This window comes from Vigna unguiculata, chromosome 11 (assembly GCF_037176805.1).
Source record: "Vigna unguiculata cultivar grain cowpea cultivar isolate G323 ecotype 2 chromosome 11, ASM3717680v1, whole genome shotgun sequence".
Classification (NCBI taxonomy): domain Eukaryota; kingdom Viridiplantae; phylum Streptophyta; class Magnoliopsida; order Fabales; family Fabaceae; genus Vigna; species Vigna unguiculata.
Genome location: NC_140802.1, coordinates 6,035,266 through 6,061,959, shown reverse-complemented (window position 1 = coordinate 6,061,959; position 26,694 = coordinate 6,035,266). Strand labels below are relative to the sequence as shown.

The 26,694-nt window shown below is 32.4% G+C and overlaps 1 protein-coding gene across 1 annotated transcript; it reads right to left on the bottom strand.

Annotated features, from left to right (window-relative positions):
• Nucleotides 1-24,321: 24,321 nt before the first annotated feature.
• LOC114168399 (putative glutathione S-transferase parC) lies at nt 24,322-26,057 on the bottom strand. The gene is made up of 2 exons (XM_028053193.2): nt 25,639-26,057; nt 24,322-24,820 (listed from the first exon to the last, which is right to left on the bottom strand). The coding sequence occupies exons 1-2, from the start codon at nt 25,951-25,953 to the stop codon at nt 24,476-24,478; spliced, it is 660 nt and encodes a 219-aa protein (XP_027908994.2). The 5' UTR covers nt 25,954-26,057; the 3' UTR covers nt 24,322-24,475.
• Nucleotides 26,058-26,694: the final 637 nt, after the last annotated feature.

Below are 26,694 nucleotides of genomic sequence, written 5' to 3'. Positions count from 1 at the left end.
TTTCTTACAATTTGAAGGAGTACGTTGAAAATCCTATCATTCCCATCAAATACGTAAAGGTGAGAGATCGTGTACGTGATAACTCAACCCAAGACTATCAGATATGGCATGTTCAAGATAAAATGTTGATGACATGGCTCAAATCGACTATATCCACAGTCATTTTACCTTTGTTGTATCAATGCGATTATTCATGGCAGCTCTGGGAGAGACTGCACGAGCTCAATGTGGGGAGCTTTAGGTCAGAGCTGAAGAACACCAAGAAAATGGAAACTCAATCAATCTCAGAGTACGTTGCCACCATCAAAGGTTTTGTTGATTCTTTGGTTAAAATGGGTGAATCTGTGTCTGAGGAAGAACACATTGAAGCCATTTTGGAAGGTTTGCCAGAGGAATATGATGACATCGCCAGGGAAATACGTTCACGCGATGATCCTCCACTCGATCTTGTTGAGAGCTTTCTGCTGCAGAACGAAGAACGGATTCAGAAATCGAAAGTTCTTGATGATGGTCGTAACAGGAATGAATAAAGCTTCGATCTTGGTGTATCAGATTGTGTTTTCTTTCTTGTATTGCCATGCACTGGTTTAGTTTTGAATAAGCTTTCCATTGATATTCTTGGTTTAACAATACTGTAATAACAAGATTCTGTGGTCACTGTTGTTGAATTCGGTTTGTTTCTGTGACTGATGCGTGGATGTTGTTAATGTTGTTTCAATAACTTCTGAAAGCAATGGAATAAAGTTTTCAATATTGCAGAAGTTTTAAGTTCTTCTTTCTTACAGATAAATGTTCTTTCATTCGGTCAGGAAAATGATCTGCGGAATGAAAAATCACCTAAGTGTCTGAGCATTAATTAAGAGTGTTATGTCTGCATGTATTTTCTTAAGTCAACTTCTGTCAAAACAAAATTTTGAAGATGAATAAGATTATATTATACATTAATTTAACCATGATGTAATGTTATTTTAATTAATACTTTTCTACTGAGTTAACAATATTTGATAGTTAATAATAAGAATAAAAATAAAAGAATCAAAGATTTCAAAATTACCAAAACAAATTATAAGAACCAAAACAAAAAAGGAAAAGTTGACTTAAATATATTAAGTGAATTACTTTAATGTTAATTTGAAAATATCTAAGAATAGAAAGGGAATACAAGGTAATAAGTATTACTCATATTACATATAGTTTTTATCTATTTTAATTAATGATTTTTAAAATATAAACAAATTTTATTATTTTTAGTTTTATAATATAGAATACATTTTTAATATATATTAAACAAATGTTATGATAATTTAATGTTGTAATATTGAATTGATCCATATACACTCACAAATCTAATATAAATTGCAACATCTAAATAATTTGTAATATTTTTTAATTAAATACAATGTAAAAATTAAATAATTGAAAACTATAAATGTATAATATTAATTTGGAATATTTTCTGTTATCTTTATTGTATTAATTAATGTTTTTGTACCTTTTAGCATTATATAGCTTACTATAAGTAACCATAGTTATCGATAAGAATTCCAATATTTACAAATGCACGTCAAAAAGTAACTAGAAAAGAATTTGAGGGAATGAAACTGTGAAGTGATATCACTGTACAATACCTAAAAATAAGAGAAAAATTAGGTGTTGTACCACTATTTCCAAAACAGTTCTTTTGTAAACTTCCCTCTTGTTCCATTTGGAAGCATGTTGAATTCCATGTTTCCATGGTAGCTGTAAGTACAAACATCCTATTTCCCTTCATATCTATCTCCATAATTTGTTCTCTTTTAGGATGAGAAACTTTACATTTCTCATTCTGAATTAGTATAAATAAACATTTCTTCTGGAATTGTCCTATGCTTAGTAAGTTGTTCTTGAGTTCTGAAATGTAGAACACATGTGAAATTACTTGTGTGACTCTATTAACATTCAACCGAACACTTCCTTTCCCCATAACAGCTATACGAGTGTCATTGCCAAGTTTTACTGTATGTCGCAAGTTCTTATCTAATTCTGAGACTCATATGGTTACTGCATCCCGAATCCAAAATCCATTCCTCTTTCTTTCCTTGCTTAAAATCAAGGTATGCCATTAACAAGAACTCATCCTCCTTATCTACCTCATCTTCCACTTCTGCATAATTTATATTTTTTCCCAGATAGGATATTCATATTGAAAATGTTCAAATTTGTGACACTTAAAAGCATAATTTATATTTTTTCCCAGGTAGGATATTCATATTGAAAATGTTCAAATTTGTGACACTTAAAACATTCAATTTCAGCTTTATTGAATGTTTGTCTTCCTCTTCCTCTGCCACCGAAAGAACCCTTTCCTCTTACTCTCCTATCTTCATGTGTGATTTGCAGTGCTTGTTCCACCTCTTCATGACCCATCATCCTTTACTCATGAACTACAAGACTGCTTTGTAGTTCATTGATCATCATAGTATCCAAGTTGTTGGATTCTTCAATCGAGCACACAATATAATTAAACTTAGGGATCATGGATCACAAGATTTTTGTTGCAATAATGTTCTCTCGCATGCTTTCTCCACATGCCTTCATACTTTTAGCAATTTTCAAGGTACGAGCAAAGTATGAATTCACAGTTTCATCTTCCCTGATCTGCAACATTTCAAAATCTTGACGCAAGGCTTGCAATTGTGCCCTTTTCACCCTTGTAGAACCTTGAAATTACTGCTTTATTTATTTCCAAATATCTTTAGACGTATAGTCATTAAGGATGGTATCTAGAATCTACGATTAATGGCTTGATATAGATAGTTCTTTATCTTCATGTCCTTCAATTTTTATTCTTCCATGGCCTTCAGTTCAACTTTTGATGCAGTCGTTGAAACAAATGAGATTCCACTCTCTACCAAATGCCAATACTCTTTAGAGCGAAGAAAATTCTTCATGAGTTTCGCCCAGTGATCATAATGTCCATCAAACCTAGGGATTGTAGGTTGCACATATTTGTCGTTGTTCAATTATGCCATGTTTCTTCTTCTTTTCTATAGAGATGATTGCAGGTCTCACTCTCACAACCATTTGATCTATCACACTCACAAGTGACAGGTGGGTCGCACATTCACCACTGTTTGTCTCTCACTCAGTTACGTTCTGGATTAGGCTTCTATGAAGGAGTTCTAATACCAATAACAATTTCATTAACAACAGCAATATTGATATTTGCAAATAACATTTTATGAGTTCCAAGATAGTAAACATTTAATTATGTTTGCAAAAACAGAAAAATTTAAATAAATAAATAAATTATAGCACTAAAAGAAGTGTTTGTATTTTGTAATAAGGGATACACATAATATTTAATTAATAAATATAAAAATTATAAACACAATTTGACCAAAATTTTAAAATCATCAAACTTAGAGCTCATCTTTGCCCCTTTGTACAATATTTTATTTAATAAATCGTCCTACATACAAAAAATAATTAATAAATAGAGTTTGACCAAAATCATATAACGAAACCTTTGGTCTTTCCTATGTATATATTGTCTTTCCTATGTATACATTGGTTGTGTCTGATGTTCTGTACTCATAAGCAATCAAAAAGCTTAGCAGAAAGAACATTTATTCATATCCATATTCATAGTAATAATAGAAGCATATATACACATTTATGCAAAAAGAATGAGTGAAGAACATAGAAACGTTGCATGTTTGTCGTGTAGGTATCAATATAGACGTCACGATGGTATTTGTGAATTTGGACAATATTTTGTGAGTAATAGGTCAATGAAGTTTGAGAATGTTTGTAGGCTTTTTGGTTTGGCAAATTTGTGTAGATTGATACATTGTGCTAAAGCATATGAAAGACAAATTATGGTTGATTCCATTCTAACTGAGGCTAACATGTGGAGTAATGATTCCATTTATGGTGCCTTGGGTCATGTCCTTACTTTGAATAATCAAATCCAATATGTTTAAAGAGAGTTACAAATTGTAAACACTATGCTTGCTCAATACTCACTTCAAATAAGAGTTTTTTTTTTTTTTTTATGATTATAAGATCATTTGCCTTTAGTTATTGAAAATACGTTTCGAATTTGGATTCTCTACTTCATTTTGCTACTATTAATTCTTAAAAATAGATTGATTTTAATATTTTAAAATATATTGAAAATTTATATTAAATATAGTTTTTGTCTATAAACTATTTTTAAAATTGTGTTTGGTTCATAAAACAAATTATATATCTAATTAGCTTGATTAGTAATTTGGTTTATATTTAAGACTTTCCTTCAATTGTTTATCAACATTTATTTTTTAAGGAATTAAGTTCTTATTTATTTTTATTTTTTTAAAAAGACTCTATATGACTCTAAATTGTCATTAACACCGTTTGTAAGGTGCTATATGTTAAAATTTAGGTTATCTTCTACTTTTTAAATCCTTTTTATTTTTTTTTGGTTTTTTTCCTCCTTCTACTTTCATGCACCTCTCTCCATCTCTCACCTCCTTCCACCGCCCTTTTCCCTTTCTCCCTCTCTTCTCCCCCATTCACCTTCCACTACTCTTTTCCTTTCTTCATCCCGTCTCCTTTCTTTCTTTTCTCCATCATTTTTTCCTTTCTTCCTCTCTTCTTCACCACCCTTTTTCCCTTTTCCCTTTTCTTCCTCTCTGAAGATTTTTATGATTAATGGGTTGTTGTTCAAACATGTTGGAGTTGGATGTGCTTGTTGGCAATGCATTGCTTAAGAGAAAGATGCTGAGGTTAAGAGAAAGAACAAAAGAAAGTATTGATTTGAAAAATGTGATACTAAATTATGTAGTTATTTAGATATTGCTCATCAAAGTTTATCTTCATAATGTCAAATTTAATAAATACATGTTTTTCATATTCTGATTACAAAGTAATTAAAGTTTTCTTGATCTGCTGTCATCTTATATTGTAATAATTATCTTACTATTATTAACTTATCTAAATACCAAATAATCTGACATGACAAATATAACACTACAAGAAAAAGTTCAGTTTTCCATGAATAATTAGCACGAAATAAAATTTGTATCTAAATGTTCTTTACCCACCAAAGCATCCGTAGGTAATAATGCCATTATCTATATAAAAAGAGATTGTGGAAAAGTTTGTTGTATAAATACAAGAATGGAAGATTTTGTGTGTTGCGAGTAACTATTGTTATTAAAGGCCAATTATGAAATTACATAAAAACTTTACCATTACTAAATGTATATCTGTCGAATTAATTAAATTTCAATCAATATATTTACGTTTTGTCCATGACTTATTTACGTTAAATTTTGTTATCATAAATGTAAGGTATACATTGTTTAATCAAAGGTTGAAGAATTTTTTTTTTTTTATAGTTTATTGCGCATAAATCTTAATCAATATATATATTTTACATATTTCACAAAATATTGATAACATCTTGTGTTGGTTTTTAGATGACATAAAACAGTAAGACACTAAAAAAAAGTAGTTTTTTTAGATGACACAAAAAGCAGTTTCAGCACCCACTAAAGGAAGCATATGTCCTACAATTTAGTACCATATCTCTACAAAATAGGTCAACATCTGACCACATCATTTGAACAAAACAAAAATACATTTAATTAAAAACTCAAACTAACTTAACGTTAAAATTGGTAACAATGCATCTTGTTCTATATATGTGTGCATGCAACCGAAACAAAACAACTGAAAGAACTAACTCTTGGGCACAATCAAAGAAGAAAGAACGTTTCTTCCTCTGCATTTTCATGGCGCTTAAAGGCAACAACAGTGAAGGTTCTTTGAAATCTGCAGTGACTATCACAGAGAAGTTACCCATTAAACTCGATGGAAGGAACTATCTTTCGTGGAGGGAGCAAGTAGAATCTGTCATCGCTTCTCGCAATTTGAAGCAGTTCCTTGAAAATCCTCGCATTCCCATGATATACGAAAACGAGAGAGATCGTGCACGTGATATCTTAACCCAAGAGTATCAGCTATGGCTTGTTCAAGATCAAATGCTGGTGACATGGCTGAAATCGTCTTTATCCGCAGCCATTTTTCCTCTGGTGTTCCAATGCAGACATTCATGGCAGCTCTGGGATACACTGCACCAGCTCATGGTGGGGCACGTTAGGTCAGAGATGAAGAACACCAAGAAAAGGGAAACTCAATCAATCTCAGAGTACGTTGCCACCATCAAAGGTTTCGTTGATTCTTTGGTTCAAATGGGTGAATCTGTGTCTGAGAAAGAACACATTGAAGCCATTTTGGAAGGTTTGCCAGAGGAGTACGATGCCATGGCCAGGGTAATACGTTCACGCGATCATCATCCACTCCTTCTTGTTGAGTCCTTTCTGCTACAGAATGAAGCACAGATTCAGAAATCGAAAGTTCTTGATGATGGTCGTAACAGGAATGAATAAAGCTTCGATCTTGGTGTATCAGATTGTGTTTTCTTTCTTGTGTTACCATGCACTGGTTTAGTTTTGAATTTGATGTTGTTTCAATAACTTCTGAAAGCAAAGAAATGATCTTTTCAATAACATAAAAAGATGATCTTTCAATCGGTTAATGATAAAAGTTTAGTTGTGTGCATGTATTCTCTTAGAATTTAGATTCTTAAACAAAAAATTGAAGATGAATGAGGTTATATTATATTATCTATAAAACATAAATACCAATTAAATTATACATTAATTTAACCGTGATCTAATTATATCTTAATTAATATTTTTCTACTGAACTAACAATATTTGATAATTAATATAAAGGATTGAAAAGAACAATAAAAGAATCAAATAAGAAAAAAAAACTATAAGAATAATAAGGATTGAAAAAGAACAATAAAAGAATCAAATATTTAAAAATAAGAAAAAAAAACTATAAAAGGTTACATAGTTTTTTTCTGATCTATTTTAATTAATAATTTTTAAAATATAAACATATTTTATTATTTTTACTTGAATATCTTTTAATTAGATACAATGTGAAAATTAAATAATTGAAAACTATAAATGTATAATCTTAATTTGGAATTATTTTGTTATCTTTTATTGTATATTAATTAATAATTTATACTTTTAGCATTATAACTAACTATAGGTAACCATAGTTATCACTAAGAATTCTAATATTTACAAATACACGTCAAAAAGTAGTCACAAAATAAATTTGTAAGGGAATAAAATTGTGAAGTAAATTCACTGTACAACACCTAAAAATAGATAAATTCGGTGTTGTACCACTATTTCCGAAACACATGTGTTACAGAAAGTTGAATCAGAATGATGTCAACTTTATGCATCAGAATATTTTATTTTTTGCGCATGTTTTTACATTTTTAAGTAGGTTTTTTATTAAAAATTATGTGAGTAATTTAAAAAATGTGAATGAAAATAAATAAGATCAAAGTCAATCTTTGCTAAATTACCAAATAAAAATTAAATAATTTTGTAAATAATTTTTTATTAAAAATTATTTGATCTCTAATTTTTTAATTATAAATGAAAATATATAATATGACCAAAATTATTATTTGTCAGGTTCACAGACTAAAATTTAAATAATTTTTTAAATAGTTTTTTTTATTAAAAGGTACATTATTTCTCTTGTACTTTTTTTTTTTTGATAAGAAAAAAAAAGAAGTTTGTAAATGTAGAAACAAGATTCATTGAAGAAAATACTCTACTTTATTCATAGAGAAAAAAATGAATTGCATAGGTACAAAAGCTGAATGAATCTATAAGCAGAAAATGTTTGTACTATTATTCAATATACTTTTTGTCTTTTATCTTAATTGTCTTTGTTCCTTTATCTTGGAAATATGTAGAGTAAAGTCAATATTTATCGACTTTACCAAATAAAAATTAAATTACTTTTCAAAAGTTTTTTCATTAAAATCTATGTAATCCTTTATTTTTTATTATGAATGGAAATACGTAAGAGTAAAGTCAATTCTTGTCAAGTTCACTAAATTAAAATTAAATAATTTATCAAATAGTTTTTTCGTTAAGGACTATTGTTATCTCTGATTTTTTTATTATGAATAAAAATACGTAGAAATAAGGTCAATCTTTGTCGGTTTCCCCAAATACAAATTAAATAATTTTTCAAATAGTTTTTTCATTAAGAATTACGTGCTCCCTAATTTTTCAATTATGAATGAAAATACGTAGGACCAAAGTCAAACCTTGTCGGGACCAAAATTCCAAAATAAAATTAAATAATTTCTCAAATATTTTTTTCATTAAGAACTACATGATCCCTTTATTTTTTATTATGAAATGAAATACATATAAGCAAGGTCTATACTTGTCAGGTTCACCAAATAAAAATTAAATAATTTCTCAAATAGTATTTTCATTAAGAACTACGTCATCCTGATTTTCCATTATGAATGAAAATACATAGGACCAAGGTTAATCTTTGTCGAGTTCACCAAATAAAAATTAAATAATTTCTCAAATAGTTTTTTTTGTTAAAAACTACGTTATCCATAATTTCCATTATGAATGTAAATATGTAGTAGGAGCATGGTCAATCCTTGTCGAGTTCACCAAATAAAAATTAAATAATTTCTCAAATAGTTTTTCATCAAGAACTACGTGATCCTTGATTAATTTTCCATTATGAAAGAAAATACATAAAAACAAGATTAATCTGGTCGGATTCACCAAATAAAAATTAAATAATTTCTCAAATAAGTTATCTGTTTATAACTATATTTTAAATTGACAAAATTACTAAACAGATTAATTTTTTATTTTTGTATGAGAGTTAAAAAATAAAGTAATAAAGTTTTAAGGTTTCTTTTACCAAAAGTGACTATTCGTTAAAATTTGTCAAATAAAACTTTTTCAAAATATTATTTATTTTGTAGAATGAGAAATCACCCGAGTGTCTTAGCAGTAAGAGTGTTTTGTTGTGTGCATGTATTCTCTTAGAATTTAGATTCTTAAGTTACACCTATGTCAAAACAAAAATTTTAAGATGAATGAGGTTATTTTGTTTATTATCTATAAAACATAAATATCAATTAAATTATACATTAATTTAACCATGATCTAATGATTTTAATTAATATTTTTCTACTCTACTAATAATATTTGATAATTAATAATAAGGATCGAAAAAGAACAATAAAAGAATCAAATATTTAAAATAAGAAAAAAATAACCCTATAAGAACCAAAACAAAAAGAGGAAACATTGACTTAAATTATATTTAAGTGAATTACTTTATGTTAATTTGAAAATATCTAAGAATAAAAGGTAATGAGTATTACTCATATTACATAGTTTTTTTCTTATCTATTTTAATTAATAATTTTTAAAATATAAACATTTTATAATTTTTCTTTTATAAATATAATTCATTTTTAACATATATTTAAAAAAATATTGAGTATATCTCATTCTCAAACGAAAACATTTTTCTAGTTAATCCTAACATTTTTCTAGTTAATCCTGGGTATTGATGATCATTTTGTTGTATCATTGTTATAAGATATGACTCATTTTCCTTAAATGAAAGATTTTGATACAAAATATTCATAAATTTAATGATTTCCACCTATTTTATGTGGTACTGGTCCAAGTTAATATTAAGACCAAATTTTCTTTGATACAGCTTGTGAGTCTTTGGGAGACATCACAAAAATTTGGCATTTATGAGTCATAAATAAATCTATATTTAAAAAAAAGTTAACGAGAGTAATTGTGTAACATCCCATTTAATTATTAAAGGAAATTAAAGGAAATGTCACGCGATAAAGGTACATCAGCGTAGTCTTAAGGTCCCTAACACAACCCCTACCAAAACTAGGCACACCACGATGCCAACAAAAGCAGGATAACCGTTTACTTAAGAGTTTACAGATCCAGTAACAACGAAATACAGGGGCCATAGTCTTGAAGAAAACACAAAGGAAACTATAGTCCTATCCACACGGACTAGGCAGCGAAATCTCCATCTCTATGCTGACCTCTGGAACCTCGCCCATCTGCTCCCATCAACCAAGTTGATGATCATCGCAAGGAAGAACAGTCACATACAACACAAACATGCAACGAAACGGGTAAGCTAGAGCCAATCAACATATTCAACATGCAATCAAATATATTTTCATCATCTCATCCACATAGCAACCAAACATGTTATGACTCTTCATTCAATACACTACGACTCGACTCGACTCATCCGGATACGTATAACTCGATCGGATTCAGCGGATGCTTGCACTTGTGTGGATACCTCTGCTCGAACCTGAGCTGCTCGATCCTGAGCTATGTGTTACCAGTGTTACGATGAATCAAAATCTCTCCCACCACAAGGTTAGCCCTTAATGAGTTTCAGGCCTCCTGCTACTCCCACCACAAGAGTCAGTCCGCTCTAAGTGAGACTAACTGACTCCTCGGAGCGTCAGGATGCAACCTTACCTTGAATCCTTACCTAGTTATACAGATGGGGCACCACCATGAACACCCACTAACAGGGGCCATGGAATTACGTCCCGACCACTGAAGCGCGACCCCGGAGGTCTCACCTAGAGACCCCAAGGAAATTACACACTGACACGGACCAACATTCATAAACCGACAATAAGAGAATATTAAATTACGTTTTTCAATTCCATATCAACCCTTGAAGTTTAATCCTCATATCAATCACATCCCAAATCCATACCTCTGATCATCACCACCCCAATGAGTCTGGGGCCTAGTCTCATATTTATACCATGATCCTTTAGTTTCAAACCGCATACTCATTTCACATACTAAGTCCCCCACCACACTCATCATTCATCATTCATGAATCATGTCACGCACATATAGCAACCCATTAGGCATATATTCATACATCAGTACAGGCAACTTATCATGGCAGTCATACCCAAACAAATCCAAGCACAAGAGAACAAATATGCAACCCAAAACCACGTTGTCTCGCCCAAACCCCTCGCTCAGGCTGAAGGGTCTCGCTCAGGCAAGATAGGCTCGCTCAGGCGAGCCCCCCTTCGCCTAGGCGAGGGCTCAAAGAAGACAAGGGCCTGGGCAATGCGGGATCTCGCTTAAGCGAGATCCCTCTCGCTTGGGCGAGTTGCCTGCTCGCTCAAAAATTGAGCGAGCCGCCCGGGCGACTTTTCGCACAAAAGACTTAGGCGAGCTCCCTGTTTCATCTCGCCTAGGCGAGATGGACTCGCTTGGGCGAGATTAACAGGTCTCACCACTGTTCTTCGCTGTACCGCCATGTTTTCCGATCGAATAACACATGCAAAGCTATTCTCACGCATCAAAACGAAGGATTAACTCATACAAGCAGCAACCAACGCAAACACAGACCGAAATGACTGGAAACCAAGAACTCTAACTTCCCGTACCTGGAAAACCTAGCGGAGACCTCTACTACGTGACCACGAGCACGGCAGCTCCGAGGATGCGCTATAGGACTGCGGTGAGAGTGGGACAAGGCCAGACAGGTGGGTTAGCCAGGGCTCTTACAACAGATCACGAAAAAGTTACAAAAAGGGAACTAGCACGAACTCGAGAGTCACTTACATGGAGTAACGGAACTTCCCGGCAATGGAACCCTAGCAGAAGATGGGTGGCGGCTGCAGCTCAAGGCAAGGGAAACTTTTCTGAAAGTGTAGGGTACCCTAGGTTTAGGGCAGACCTAAGGCTTATATACTATGGGCCGGCCTTTAGGCCCAAAACTGTAGGGCAGCCCACTAACTTTCGGAGCAGGAAAAATGGGGCCTTACATTCTCCCCAACAAGAAAATTTTCGTCCTCGAAAATTCATCGATGAGATAGGAAGGAGCTATGTTCTCCTTATCTCCTCTGGGAACCACTACTCAAACACGACATATACAACGACTCTCACACCTATAGTCATTGGAAACTTTGCCTCTGTGCTAAGCGATATGTGTCCAACTATGTAGATTAAATTAGTCACTACTCTCGAAGCACTCCAAATCCTCCAACCTTAAAATCTGAATGCTCCTCCATGCATGCCCCACTAACTTGTATCTAACATACTGACTCACTTTCTATGTGTTCTCCGCTACCTCTTGTAGGTTTTTATCAACTTCTCAAATGACCTTAAGTCTCCAACCAAGGCATGCTCGTCATCGCTTCACATCACCTTGTTCACTCCTTTATGCGTCACTCCGCTGACTTGATCACTCTTGAGTGTTGGCCTACTGTCACACCATCAACACTTTTGACCACTTTTATGTATATCGAAACTCCTACATTTTCTTCTCATTTAAACCTTCAACTGCTTTCTTCACCATATCGCATCGGCATCCTATCTTCATCTTTAATCCCCCCTAACTTATAGGCAACATTCCACAAAACCTCAGAACCATAACTTCCATTGACTTCAAATTTCTAGTCTGGTTCGTACCACGCAACTCCACGATACACCTCAAACTAAGATATTCCGATTTGTTTTTTTTTTCTCAACCTTGTTGAGAGGTTCACTAGTGCTAATAAGATGACGAGACTAATGAAATCCCCTCACACATTCTCCTCCCAACTCGAACACTTATGGTTCTCAACCAACTCTCCCTCTTACTTCATCAAATCAAGGATCTTCAATTCCCTTCTCTGGCTAAACATCTACTCTCACGTCCTCACTTCCAAGTTGGCACCCTAACTTGAAATCATAACTCAAACCATCCCCTACTTCTCTTGCACAACTTTCTTTGAGCAACTTCATAATTCCAACTTTAACTGGTAACTGAACATCCTTAACTGATACTCATACGAACGACACATTTGTTGTTCATAAGTAAGATAGTTCTTTCCACACACCTTTTACCCCTCATAAGTATCACTTGCCATCATCTCGCTGCGCTACTCTGATCACCACAAAAGGTCACTCATTTGTTTACTCTAAATGATGTCCCTTTCATGTCTGTCATTAGTAGTGTAATCAATCATCACCGAGAAACCTTCTTTCAAAACTTCTATGCAACTTGTAAAATCCTTTGGACTCACCTCTTTATGGTCTTAGCGTCTCATTTTCGTAACATTGCATCCACCCTTCCTAACTATGCGTCCTGTTAGGCACTTCATCCTTTGTCAATACCCCTTTCTTGCACATTTTAAAGACTCTGTTCGCACTTGGATACTCGCCGTTAAACCTTGATGACACAGCTAACATGTTTGAGATTGCCTTACCTCCATCATGTTTTCCACTCTATACAACCATAGGTCCGAAAAGTCAATCCTTCCTTATCTAACGTCTTCTCTTGAACAATCTATTCCACCACTACCTTTCCTCTGATGTTCACCAAATCTGCTGTCATCCTTGTGGTCGTACTCAGTATAAGCCACTACTTCTCCGACATCTCCTCCACCTCTGTATTTATTTCAGACTCGCTGTAGAAACCATTCCATTTTGGACTATTGTCTCAAATTTCCTCTTCAGGCACCAATGCAAAGGGGAATTTTATCACACCAAGGTCAAAACTCTGGTACTTGTCCCACAGTACGTCTATAACTCCTTTTCCATTGAGATCCTCTTCGTCTATCATCCACTTTCCTTCGTCAGATGTCTTTGATTCACGTGAAGCTTTGTCCCCACTATATAGCTTGGTCCATACCTCAACCGCCACCATTGAATCATCTCTTTTTAATCCAAGAACACCACCTCGTGGGTTGTCTAGCTCATCAGGATGAGATTGAGAAAACAACTGATTCACCCTTGAGATTACGTCCCAACATCGCATAATTCAGATCGGATTTAAATTCAAATACTTTGATCACCCCGAAGGCACCATACCCTCGAGCGGGTCTTCACTTGGTCACAATTTTGGCAAAACCATCGTCTCGACTTCAGTCCTTTCTTAAAGACAGCCATCACTCCTTTACCATACCGACGACATCAAGGAGTACACGATCCCAAGAAAAATCGGCCCTTAGTCCAAGCATCTCTTCGTAAGGCGCATCTCTGTATGAGATTTATTCGTGCTAACCACTTTAGCATCACCCATCGTAGACACCATGCCAACCACTCAGAACTTCCCTCTTCATTTCCCCATCATTGTGTTATGACATCAGTTGGGTTGTCCTTCCATACGAGAATAACCTTTAAAGGCTTGCCCTTTCTTCTAGTACGTGAAACCTTTCACTTTATACCCAGGGTCAGATGTCCTACTCATGGGAACTACTTCCCCCTTGAAGCATCCCACTCACAAATTTGAAAATACCCATCATTACCTGCTGACTATTAATCCTGGTATGAATCCCTTATGCCATTTCTTCCCTATCCATCAATTGTTCCTTTCCCTACTTAGGAACGTCATCTTTCCTGACTAATCAGTAACCCTTATCCATCTCAGCCTCTCACTAGAGGTTTGCCATCTTTTTGCACTTCCCAGTCTCCTCCCCTCTTACCTTTCTTGTCGCTAAGCAATTCCTCCACTTTTAGCAACCTTAGATTTGCCAATTGTTCCTCTTACACCACTCCAAGAAGTACCAGATGTGACCATATGACTATATGCAATGACACTCCATCTAACACCGTATGCATTTTTCATAATTCGGAACCTCACCATTGTCGGGGTGTAGAATCAGCTTGATTTCCTCAAACGATGTGGCACTTGCATGCACTGATACCCCTTAGTGTTATTACCCTTTTGATTCAACTCCCTTTAGAAAACTTGTAGTATCTTTATTTTGGAAACTCTAGCATATTCTCCAGTTCATTAGCCCAAGACGTTAAATCTCAATCCCCTTATCTCCGTAAACACTAGACACAAAGCACAGAGGCGCAGCAAGACAAACTAGATCATACCCAGCAACAATCTATCACTTACAGACAACGAACCCCTTTTTGTCTGTCGCCCCTATTTCCCCGAACCATCAGAATTAAGAAAGGAAAACAACATTTAATCTAGTCATGAGTATGCACCCTCATTACTCTATCAAGGCGTTTTCTGTTCCTAAACTTTTGGTTTCACTGACAAACTCGACTAGACATGACTACTTACGCCTACACGGAACGACAAACTCACAACCTCAGGTCATCCTAAGGACGAACTGCTCTGATACCATAAATGTAACATCCCATTTAATTATTAAAGGAAATTAAAGGAAATGTCACGCGATAAAGGTACATCAGCGTAGTCTTAAGGTCCCTAACACAACCCCTACCAAAACTAGGCACACCACGATGCCAACAAAAGCAGGATAACCGTTTACTTAAGAGTTTACAGATCCAGTAACAACGAAATACAGGGGCCATAGTCTTGAAGAAAACACAAAGGAAACTATAGTCCTATCCACACGGACTAGGCAGCGAAATCTCCATCTCTATGCTGACCTCTGGAACCTCGCCCATCTGCTCCCATCAACCAAGTTGATGATCATCGCAAGGAAGAACAGTCACATACAACACAAACATGCAACGAAACGGGTAAGCTAGAGCCAATCAACATATTCAACATGCAATCAAATATATTTTCATCATCTCATCCACATAGCAACCAAACATGTTATGACTCTTCATTCAATACACTACGACTCGACTCGACTCATCCGGATACGTATAACTCGATCGGATTCAGCGGATGCTTGCACTTGTGTGGATACCTCTGCTCGAACCTGAGCTGCTCGATCCTGAGCTATGTGTTACCAGTGTTACGATGAATCAAAATCTCTCCCACCACAAGGTTAGCCCTTAATGAGTTTCAGGCCTCCTGCTACTCCCACCACAAGAGTCAGTCCGCTCTAAGTGAGACTAACTGACTCCTCGGAGCGTCAGGATGCAACCTTACCTTGAATCCTTACCTAGTTATACAGATGGGGCACCACCATGAACACCCACTAACAGGGGCCATGGAATTACGTCCCGACCACTGAAGCGCGACCCCGGAGGTCTCACCTAGAGACCCCAAGGAAATTACACACTGACACGGACCAACATTCATAAACCGACAATAAGAGAATATTAAATTACGTTTTTCAATTCCATATCAACCCTTGAAGTTTAATCCTCATATCAATCACATCCCAAATCCATACCTCTGATCATCACCACCCCAATGAGTCTGGGGCCTAGTCTCATATTTATACCATGATCCTTTAGTTTCAAACCGCATACTCATTTCACATACTAAGTCCCCCACCACACTCATCATTCATCATTCATGAATCATGTCACGCACATATAGCAACCCATTAGGCATATATTCATACATCAGTACAGGCAACTTATCATGGCAGTCATACCCAAACAAATCCAAGCACAAGAGAACAAATATGCAACCCAAAACCACTTTGTCTCGCCCAAACCCCTCGCTCAGGCTGAAGGGTCTCGCTCAGGCGAGATAGGCTCGCTCAGGCGAGCCCCCCTTCGCCTAGGCGAGGGCTCAAAGAAGACAAGGGCCTGGGCAACGCGGGATCTCGCTTAAGCGAGATCCCTCTCGCTTGGGCGAGTTGCCTGCTCGCTCAAAAATTGAGCGAGCCGCCCGGGCGACTTTTCGCGCAAAAGACTTAGGCGAGCTCCCTGTTTCATCTCGCCTAGGCGAGATGGACTCGCTTGGGCGAGATTAACAGGTCTCGCCACTGTTCTTCGCTGTACCGCCATGTTTTCCGATCGAATAACACATGCAAAGCTATTCTCATGCATCAAAACGAAGGATTAACTCATACAAGCAGCAACCAACGCAAACACAGACCGAAACGACTGGAAACCAAGAACTCTAACTTCCCGTACCTGGAAAACCTAGCGGAGACCTCTACTACGTGACCACGAGCACGGCAGCTCCGAGGATGCGCTATAGGACTGCGGTGAGAGTGGGACAGGGCCAGACAGGTGGGTTAGCCAGGGCTCTTACAACAGATCACGAAAAAGTTACAAAAAGGGAACTAGCACGAACTCGAGAGTCACTTACATGGAGTAACGGAACTTCCCAGCAATGGAACCCTAGCAGAAGATGGGTGGCGGCTACAGCTCAAGGCAAGGGCAACTTTTCTGAAAGTGTAGGGTACCCTAGGTTTAGGGCAGACCTAAGGCTTATATACTATGGGCCGGCCTTTAGGCCCAAAACTGTAGGGCAGCCCACTAACTTTTGGGGCAGGAAAAATGGGGCCTTACAAATTGTTAAAGATAATTAATATGCATTTAATTTTATAAAAATAGATAATAAGTGTAATATTAAATAAAATTTAACTTAATTATCATTATTATAATTTTATTTTATTTAATGGATAAAAATATCAAGAACGGTTATACATGTTTGTTTAATATTTTATTTAATGTTCACCAATAAAAATTAAAAAACAATCAAATAATTAAATTTTATTGTTGTTAAAAATTAAATATAATTAAACATAAAAAAGTTTCAATTAACAGAAAAAATCACAAAAAAATCGTGTTAAACCTACAAAGTAAAAAAAAAAAAATTAAAGTAGAGATTTTCTTTTATTATTAAAAATTCTAAAGTTTTATTTTGTATGAGAAAGTTATTGTTTTAAAATTTAAAAGAGTATTTTTGTCTTCATAAAATTTGTTATATGTATTTATGCTATTTTAATTAATATACTTAATTATTTTAATTTTCAATGTAAAATATGGAACAAATGAACATTAATAATTCTTTAATCAATGTCTCAAAAAGTAAAACACCAAAAAAAAAATCCTAAATAATAATTAGTTTTAGTGATTAAACATAACTAGTCACTATGACTAATTTAGATAACAATTTATAAACTAAAGATTATTGAAAACTAAAATAGTTTCTATTATGAATAAAAATTATAATTGATTTTTAAATTAGTAATTAAAATAGTCTTTATTATAAATTAATATTTAAATTGGTCACTAACATTAACTATTAAAACTTTGGCTACTAAATTAGTTTCTAAATTTATTTCTAATTAGAAAATAGGTCTTTAAACATATTTTTTATCACTCAAACTAATCATTATTCTTGCAGTGACCTTTAATTAAAATATGTAACACCATACATTTTTTAATTCTTCCACTTATATATTCTCCATTTTCCTCCTTTTTATTTTCTATTCAATGTAAAATTTTAAATTAATTTAGAATTTCAATTTATGTAACGATGCTTTTGCATATTTTTTAAGAAAATAAAAATTCTGAACGATAGCCATTCATTTTCACAAATAACAGCTTGTGAGTTACAAGATAGTAAACATTTAATTATCTTTGCAAAAAAAGAAAACATTTAGATAATTAAATAAATTATAGCACTAAAAAGGAAGTGTTTGTATTTTGTAATGTGAGATGCACATTGTTGGAAGTTCCACATCGACTAGAGATAATGTCAATTCACAATATATAAGTGAGTACAATCCCCACCTTATAAATTGGTTTTGTGGTGTTGAATTAGGGTTAAGCCTACTTCTAACACACATAATATTTTATTAATAAATTATCAAAATAATAAACACAGGTTGACCAAAATCTTAAAATCATCAAACTTAGAGTTCATTTTTTTCCTTTGTACAATATTTTATTTAATAAATCATCATACATACATAAACATCACAAACATGATCAAATCATAACATCATTATCACTGATTAGCAGAGACTCAAGGAGAAGACGGAAATCTCACATGCAATCATGAGAGAATGCAGAAGAGACGAAAATTGACTTACCACAAACAAAAGAAATTGATGGATTGATCTTGATCAACTCGCTACAATGAGCAATCATATAGTCTCTAATCTTCAAAAGGGTAGACAAGTGGTGAGGAAACTTAGAGATAAGGAAAAAAAAGTTATTAGAAAGATGTTTTTAGAATGATAGAATGTTTTGTAAGTAATAAATCTTTTTATGAAATTTCTATTTATACGTAAGCTTTTTGTTATTAAATTAATAGGATCTTATTATTTTTAAAACACAGTCACTCCACAATGTCATAGGTTCTCACAACAACAAAAAAAACTTCAATGTAAGTAAAATGCAATTCTTATTCTTGTCAAATATTGACATAATTCAAATATAATAGATAAATTCTTTAAATTTAAATGGTCAAGAACGTCCATAACACAATAATGAAGTTGAAATTTTGAACTAGATTTCTTTTGAATATGATAATAGCAACTTATTTAAAAAAAATTGGTAAATAAAAACAAGTGAACAAATAAGTAAAAAAAGTTATATCTTTCTTCATATTTTCAAATTTAGTATATGTTTGTTTTATATCTGATATTTTAAAACAATAAAAATGTATTATTCTATATTATATATATATATAATATTATTGTATATTAAAATAATAAAAATATATTAGAGTTAAATATGTTTTGGATCTCTTAACTTGAAGTGAAAATTACATTTAAGTTGTTTATACTGTTTGACACATTTCTACTCCAATGTGAGTTGACGAACACGTGTAAATATTAAATAAATTTAACAAAATTTGGTTAAGATAACTAAATCCATGCATTTCTAAATATGAGAAACTAAACTTGTCTAAAATTTCAAAAAGAGACTAATTCCAATTTTGACTAAAAGTTAAGAAGTCAAAAACATATATTTAATTCAATATATTATTATATGTTTTATATTTAAAATAATAAAATATATTATTATATATTAATGAGAATGTGAAAAAATTTACGATGGCCATGATTTCTTATTATATATAATAGATTAAATGTTGATATTGAGAGTAATTAATTTCATTTACTCATATAGTAAGTAGATCTCCACCTATGTTATTGTGATATGTATATCATTAACTATTATAATAATTACCTTCTAAATTTTATCTTAAATATAAATTCCTTTACTAGTTGATAAGGAAACTTAGATCAAGATCAATGATATCAAGTACTTAACTGAGTTAAACTAATAATTTTTTAAATATTCAGTTAATAGGTGATTTATAATAAAATGTAGAAACACCTTTTAATTAATATATATATTTACAAGAAAATTCTTCATTGATAACCAATTTTAGTGACAAAAAATTGTTAGTTAATGATCAATTTAGATATCAATTTACAAAATAAAAAATTATTGGTTACTAACATAGTTCTTATTATAAATAAAAAAAATTATAATTAGTTTCTAAAGTAGTCACTAAATTTTAGCTATCAAGGTTTTGACTATTAAAAGAATTAATATATAAAGTAATCACTAAATATTAACTATTAAGATTTTAGCTACGAAAATAATTAATTTTAAATTAATCTTTATTTAATTAGTGACCAATTTAACGATTAATTATAATTTTTTATTCACAATAATGACTATTTTAATAAATAATAATTTTTTATTTTATAAATTAATATCTAAATTAATCACTATCGTAACTAATAATTTTTTATTTTATAAATTAATATCTAAATTAATTACTATCGTAATTAATAATTTTTTATTATTAAAATTAATTATTATCTAAGAATTTTCTTGTAGTGTATAAAATGTTCAAGATTACTCAACCAAAGAGAACTTTAATTACTATATTAATCCACTATAACTTAAATTTCTGTTTCAGTGATTCATGAGTTTTGTTTTATTTATATATTGGTCATCTTATTTATTTTTATTTAACGTAGAATTTTTAACTCACTTATAATTCTTAACCATCTCTCATTTTCCACATTTGTTACATCTCACTTTCAAACAAAAAGATTTGTTGTTAACCATGAATATTTCAATGATGATCATTTTTCTTACCATTATTTTATAAGAGCATGATTTCCTTAAACGAAAGATTTTGATACAAAAAATTCTTAAATTTAATGATTTTTCACTTATTTTATGTCATACTCATCTATAAATTTCGCTTTGATATCACTTGTAAATTTTTAAAAGTGAGACATAAAAAAATTTGGCTTCAACGAATCATAAATAATAAGACACCACCTTTAACTCAAATATCTAACACTATAATTTTTTTAGTTCTTTTATTTATATATTCTCCATTTTATTCCTATTTTCTATTCAATGTAAAATTTTAAATCAATTTAGAATGTCAATTTATGTAACGATTCTTTTGCATATTTTTTTAGGAAAATAAAAACTCTTAATGGTAACAATATTCATATTTGCAAATAACAGTTTGTGAGTTCCAAGATGGTAAACATTTAATTATTTTTGCAAAAACAGAAAAAATTAAATAAATTATAACACTAAAAAAGAAGTGTTTGCATTTTGTAACGTCATAATATTTTATTAATAAATTATCAAAATAATAAACATAGTTTGACCAAAATCTTAAAATCATCAAATTTATACTTCATCTTTGCTCCTCTGAACAATATTTTATTTAATAAATCGTCATACATACAAAAAATAATTAATAAATAGAGTTTGACCAAAATCATAGAACGAAACACCTTTGTTCCTTTCTTTGTATAAATTGGTTGAGGTTCTATACTCATAAGCAATATAAAAGCTTATAGCAGAAAAAACCATTCATTCATATTCATAGTTATCAACAAAAACATTTGCATCATTTTGCAAAAAGAATGAGCGAAGAACATAGAAACGTTGCATGTGTGTTGTGTAGGTATCAACATAGACGTCACGATGGTAGTTGTGAATTTGGACAGTATTTTGCGAGTAATAGGTCAATAGAGTTTGAGAATGCTTGCAAGCTTTTTGGTTTGGCAAATTTACTTAGATTGATGCGTAGTGCTGAAGCATCTGAAAGACAAGTTATGGCTGATTCCATTCTAATTGAGGGTAACATGTGGAGCAATGATCCCATTCATGGTGCCTTAGGTCATGTCCTTACTTTGAACAATCAAATCCAATCTGTTCAGAGAGAGTTACAACTTGTAAACACTATGCTAGCTCAATGCCCACTTCATACAACTTCACATGCTGCAAACACCACTGTGGTAAGAGTTCTTTTTTATCTACGATTATAAGATCATTTGTTTGTAGTTATCAAAAATACGTTTCGAATTTGAATTCTCTGTTTGATTTTTGCTACTATTAATTCTTTAAATATATTGATTTTGATGTTTTAAAATATACTCAAAATCTGAAATATATATTTTTCTTCTTTGAACTTTTTTAAAATTATGTTTGGTTCATAAAATAAATTATATATCTAATTAGCTTGATTAGTAATTTGATTCGTATATTCAAGTCTCTCTTTCAATTGTTTCTCTACATTTAAACCATAGAAACTTTTAAATATATTAAATCAATACATACAACAAATAAAACATAATATCTACACTCATTCATTCATACTCAGCATCAACTTTCTTTTCTGAATGTGATAGGGTGATGTTGCTGGTTCTTCTCACACCGGACAATCAAGGTATTGTTTTGTTATTTTTTTATATTCATTTTCTTTTTTTTTCTTATTATCTTAATGTATGATATATATTATTTTTTCAATTAAGCAGTGCTGTTCCGTCTCATGAGAAAGAGGATGCTGCTCTAGAGAATGATGATGAGGTTAAGAGAAAGAATAAAAGAAAGCATTGATTTGAAAAATGTGATACTAAATTATGTAGTTATTTAGATATCGCTCATGAAAGTTTATCTTTATAATGTCAAATTTAATAAATACATGTTTTTCATATTCTGATTACAAAGTAATTAAAGTTTTCTTGATCTGCTGTCATCTTATATTGTAATAACTATCTTACCATTATTAACTTATCTAAATACCAAATAATCCCATGACAAATATAACAATACAAGAAAAAGTTCAATTTTCCATTATTAACTTATCTAAAATTTGTATGCAAATGTTCTTTACCCACCAAAGCATCCGTAGGAATGTAACATGAGTTAGAAGAGACAATGGTTTGAATGGGAAAAGTCCCTGGTAAAAGTATTAGAGCTAAAACTATCTACTATCTCACTTATTAAGGAAAGGGAAGACACTTGGTTATGGTGTTAATAATGCACACCATAACCAAGTAAAAACACACTTTAAAAGCTTTTACCATGGAATTGAACAAAAAGGGAAATACCATATGGAAGGATAGACATGTCAAAGTGAGCTGACCTGTGGCTCACACGAGTTGGCTCACTACGAATTGGGTTGAAAATGAGTGAACCCAACCCGGTTCACTTTATGGTGAGCTAGAAATTTTACAACCTGATTCAACCCACTACAGGTTGGTGGGTTAAGTGGGTTGACTCACCAACCCACATAAAAAAATTATTTATTTATTTTTAAGTATTCAAATATGTAAATAATTTTTTAAGCATCCAACGAGATGACAATCATAGTAAAATAAAGAACCAATGTCTTCATCATGCTCACCACCGATATATGATGAATTTTTTTCAAGAAAGTATCCATATAAAATTAAAGAAAACATGGCTAATAATATTTCACATTAATTTAGAAAAAATTGTTTATAAGACAGTTGCTTGAGTAATTTACTATGAAGATTATAGTTAAAAATTAAAGTATCAACGTATATAGCTTGACAATCAAATTAATTAAACATTCAAACTATTCAAATACGACTAAGCAATATTCTTGCATTTAAAAATATAAAATTGTGAACTTATATAATTAGGAGTAGTAAATAATTAATTAAAAAAATTAAAAAAAAATTGTAAAAAAATGTTTGTGGGTTAAGTGAGTCAACTCACCTTCAACCCGGATTGAACCCGTTTAACCCGTGGGTTAAGTGAGCCCAGGTTAAGTTCAACCCACTTTTGGAAAAACTGAATTTTTTTCAACCCAATCCGGCTCGAACCCGTGGTGAACCGGGTTGACTCATGGGTCGAAACCCATTTTGACATATCTATGGTAGATGGTGAAGAAATTCTATGTATGGCTCAAATGAGATTATGGGCATGGATAAATATACATAATTGAATGCAAGTAGACTTCTGTTAATAGGGAATACTTACTAGGCAATATTAAACTGGTCAAAGATAGATCATATACCTCAGACAGATATGGCTAAAATGTAACGGACTTATGCACAAAATCATGAATGGTTGAACATATTATCTTTGGAGGATGATGGTTAACCTAATTCAGAGCTAGTCTAGAGGATTTTTTTTGCACGGATGATGAACAAAGGTGGAAGGCAGACTCAGGAGAAAATATGCTCAACATTTAGTTGCTGGGAAGAAGGATGATTTCTGCAGAGCATGTTTTTCTTCAAATTTAAACCCATATATATAAAAAGCTAGCAATGTTGCCAACAATATCAGGTTCAATTATCACAGGGATTTGAAAGAAGTTCGAAAACAACTGAATCAACCTTAAAGATTGACATTGGGAACTACTGTAAGGAGTATAACAACTGAATTCTTATATGCGTAAAGAAGATGTTTTTCCCTTTGCTTTGCAGACCAATCTTTGCAAGCAATTAAGCATAAAGTTTGAAACCAGAAATTTGTAGAACTAAGCTTGACATTTAACATATAGAGATTCCAGAAAAGTTGAAAGCGATAACAAAGTTCCTTTTAAGTGTCTGTGTTGAAGTCCTGTTCATAGCAGAAGGTGAACTTCATCACAGAACTTTATTCTATTAACAGAAAATGAGTATTCAATCCAAGTGATTGCTCTTTCTGTAGCCTACAACAAACTCATAGACCTCTTTTTCATCAGCAAGAGATTTGGAAACACTTTCCCTCTGACTGCATCTCTTAGCCCAAGCAATGATCTTAGGACACTCTGCCTCTACTTTGAAATTCCCCAATGCCTCATAAGTGTAAAACCAGGTGGAGAAAGAGATGAGAGCAATGTCAACAAATCCAAATGAGTCACCTCCAAAGTAAGGCTTGTCTCCAAGCTCCTTCTCCAATTCCTTTAAGGCCTCCACAAACTCCTTCTTTGCCTCTTCAATCCCTTCTCTTTTTCCAGCCCATATCTTCCACCCAGCATCACCTATCTGCATATTTTAACACATAAAAATGAAAATGAAGTACTATTAGAAGATGAATCACGCGTGTCTCTGTGTTCTCTGTGTTCGATACGTATCAGATCCTGACATGTATGACACTCGACATTCGGAGGATACATATCAGTAAAGTATCTAGTTCAAAAGATTTTTTTTTTTGTTGATAAGTGAACTTTAAATCTAACTCAATCTTGTCAAAACAGATTATAAAAGTGAGTTTTATATTGTCTATATGTTTGAGTCTCTTATCTGTGTTAGTATTCACATTTAATATAGCGGTAGTCATATATGAATTTATAGAATTTGAATGCAATGACAATTCTGTTCAATCTCATATCAGGAGAAAAGAAGAAAACTTGTTGTTAGATTTACAAGGGGATTTTCATTAGAGAAATACAACATTAATGAGACTTGAATCTAACCACATAAGAAATTGACATTACTCTCAACCCAAAATCTTAAGGTAATAGATTTATGGGTCTTGATCCTTATATGATGTTCTATTTTCTCATTTTTAGTTAATATAAGACTTGGATTCATATTTAGATTCTTATGACTTGCATAACATTATTCCCTGCATCTTCTCGTTAAACTACAAATACGGAGAATTTGATAGAAGGTTATGTTCTGAAAAGTAAAGGGGTGATCTAAGTTTTCTCTAAAAGAAATGAATCACCCATCATGTTGTTGAATCCATTAACAACTGCTGAGAAACATCATAAGAGAAAGAGAAAAACACGAATCAAAGGGTACTTAATCAGATGCTAAAAACAACTGAAAATTGAGCACAGAAAGAAAAAAAAGCTTACCTTTTTGTTGACAAAATCAGCCCAGAACCTGGCCTGAGATCTCTGATAAGGATCTGAGGGTAAGAAAGAGGGTTTGTCCTTCCAAAGTTCATCAACATACTCAACAATGATGATGGACTCACAGATGGGTTTACCATTGTGGATGAGAACAGGAATCTTCTTGTGAATTGGGTTCATTTGAAGAAGCAACTGGGTCTTGTTATCCAGATCCTCTTCTCTGTATTCATACTTTATCTCTTTCTCTGCAAGTGCTATCCTTGCTCTCATCCCATACATGCTGAGCCACTCATCCAGCAGAATCAACTCCTCTGCCATCTCCAATCACAACACAACACTTCTTCAAGATCCTCTGCTTTGATGCTTTTAAGGTTGTCTGACTTTCTGACAGAGCACAGATGAGCTTAATCATGTTCCTGGTTGTTGTGCTCAATTATTGTCACAATCATGGTTTACATTAAAATAACTTTACTTACCTTAAAAAAAATTGACCGTTATCGGATACAGTATCTTTAATAATATATTTTTGATTATTTTCAAACATTTATGTATTTTAGTACTGTTGAGTCAATATGACATTATTAAATTAATGCTATATATATGGGTTAGGTGGCCAGCTATGAGACTTTTATAAAAGGGTGATGAAATCGAATAGGGATATTTTAATTTTAATTTTAAGTAAGAATACATTTATATTTTATCAGTCTTATATAAATCATGATAAAAGACTTTTCTGCTTTGATATTCCCTGCTGCTGAACATTATGGCTACTTTTTATTATATATACATATAGATGCTGTTACACAAATATTAAATATCTATCCTTTAAAACTCCAACTTTACTACTGTTTTTTTAATGAAATATTATATTATAATAAAACAATAATTTATTTGATTGTAGGGTGAATATAAAAAATAAAATGTCATATAAGTACCTTTTGACAGAAAAACGTTTGACAAACTTAAGGAAAATTACCTCTTTGACAAAAAAAACTTTTGACAAATTTAACAAAGTTTTTAAGAATAAAATCAAAGTAAATTAATTTTTTTAATTAAAAT

What these genes read in the sequence shown, in the direction of transcription:
- LOC114168399 (XM_028053193.2), bottom strand. Translation starts at nt 25,953, where the DNA reads ATGGCAGAGGAGTTGATTCTGCTGGATGAGTGGCTCAGCATGTATGGG. An exon ending in CTGATTTTGTCAACAAAAAG is followed by an intron (nt 24,821 to 25,638) that starts GTAAGCTTTTTT and finishes TAAAATATGCAG; the next exon opens with ATAGGTGATGCTGGGTGGAA.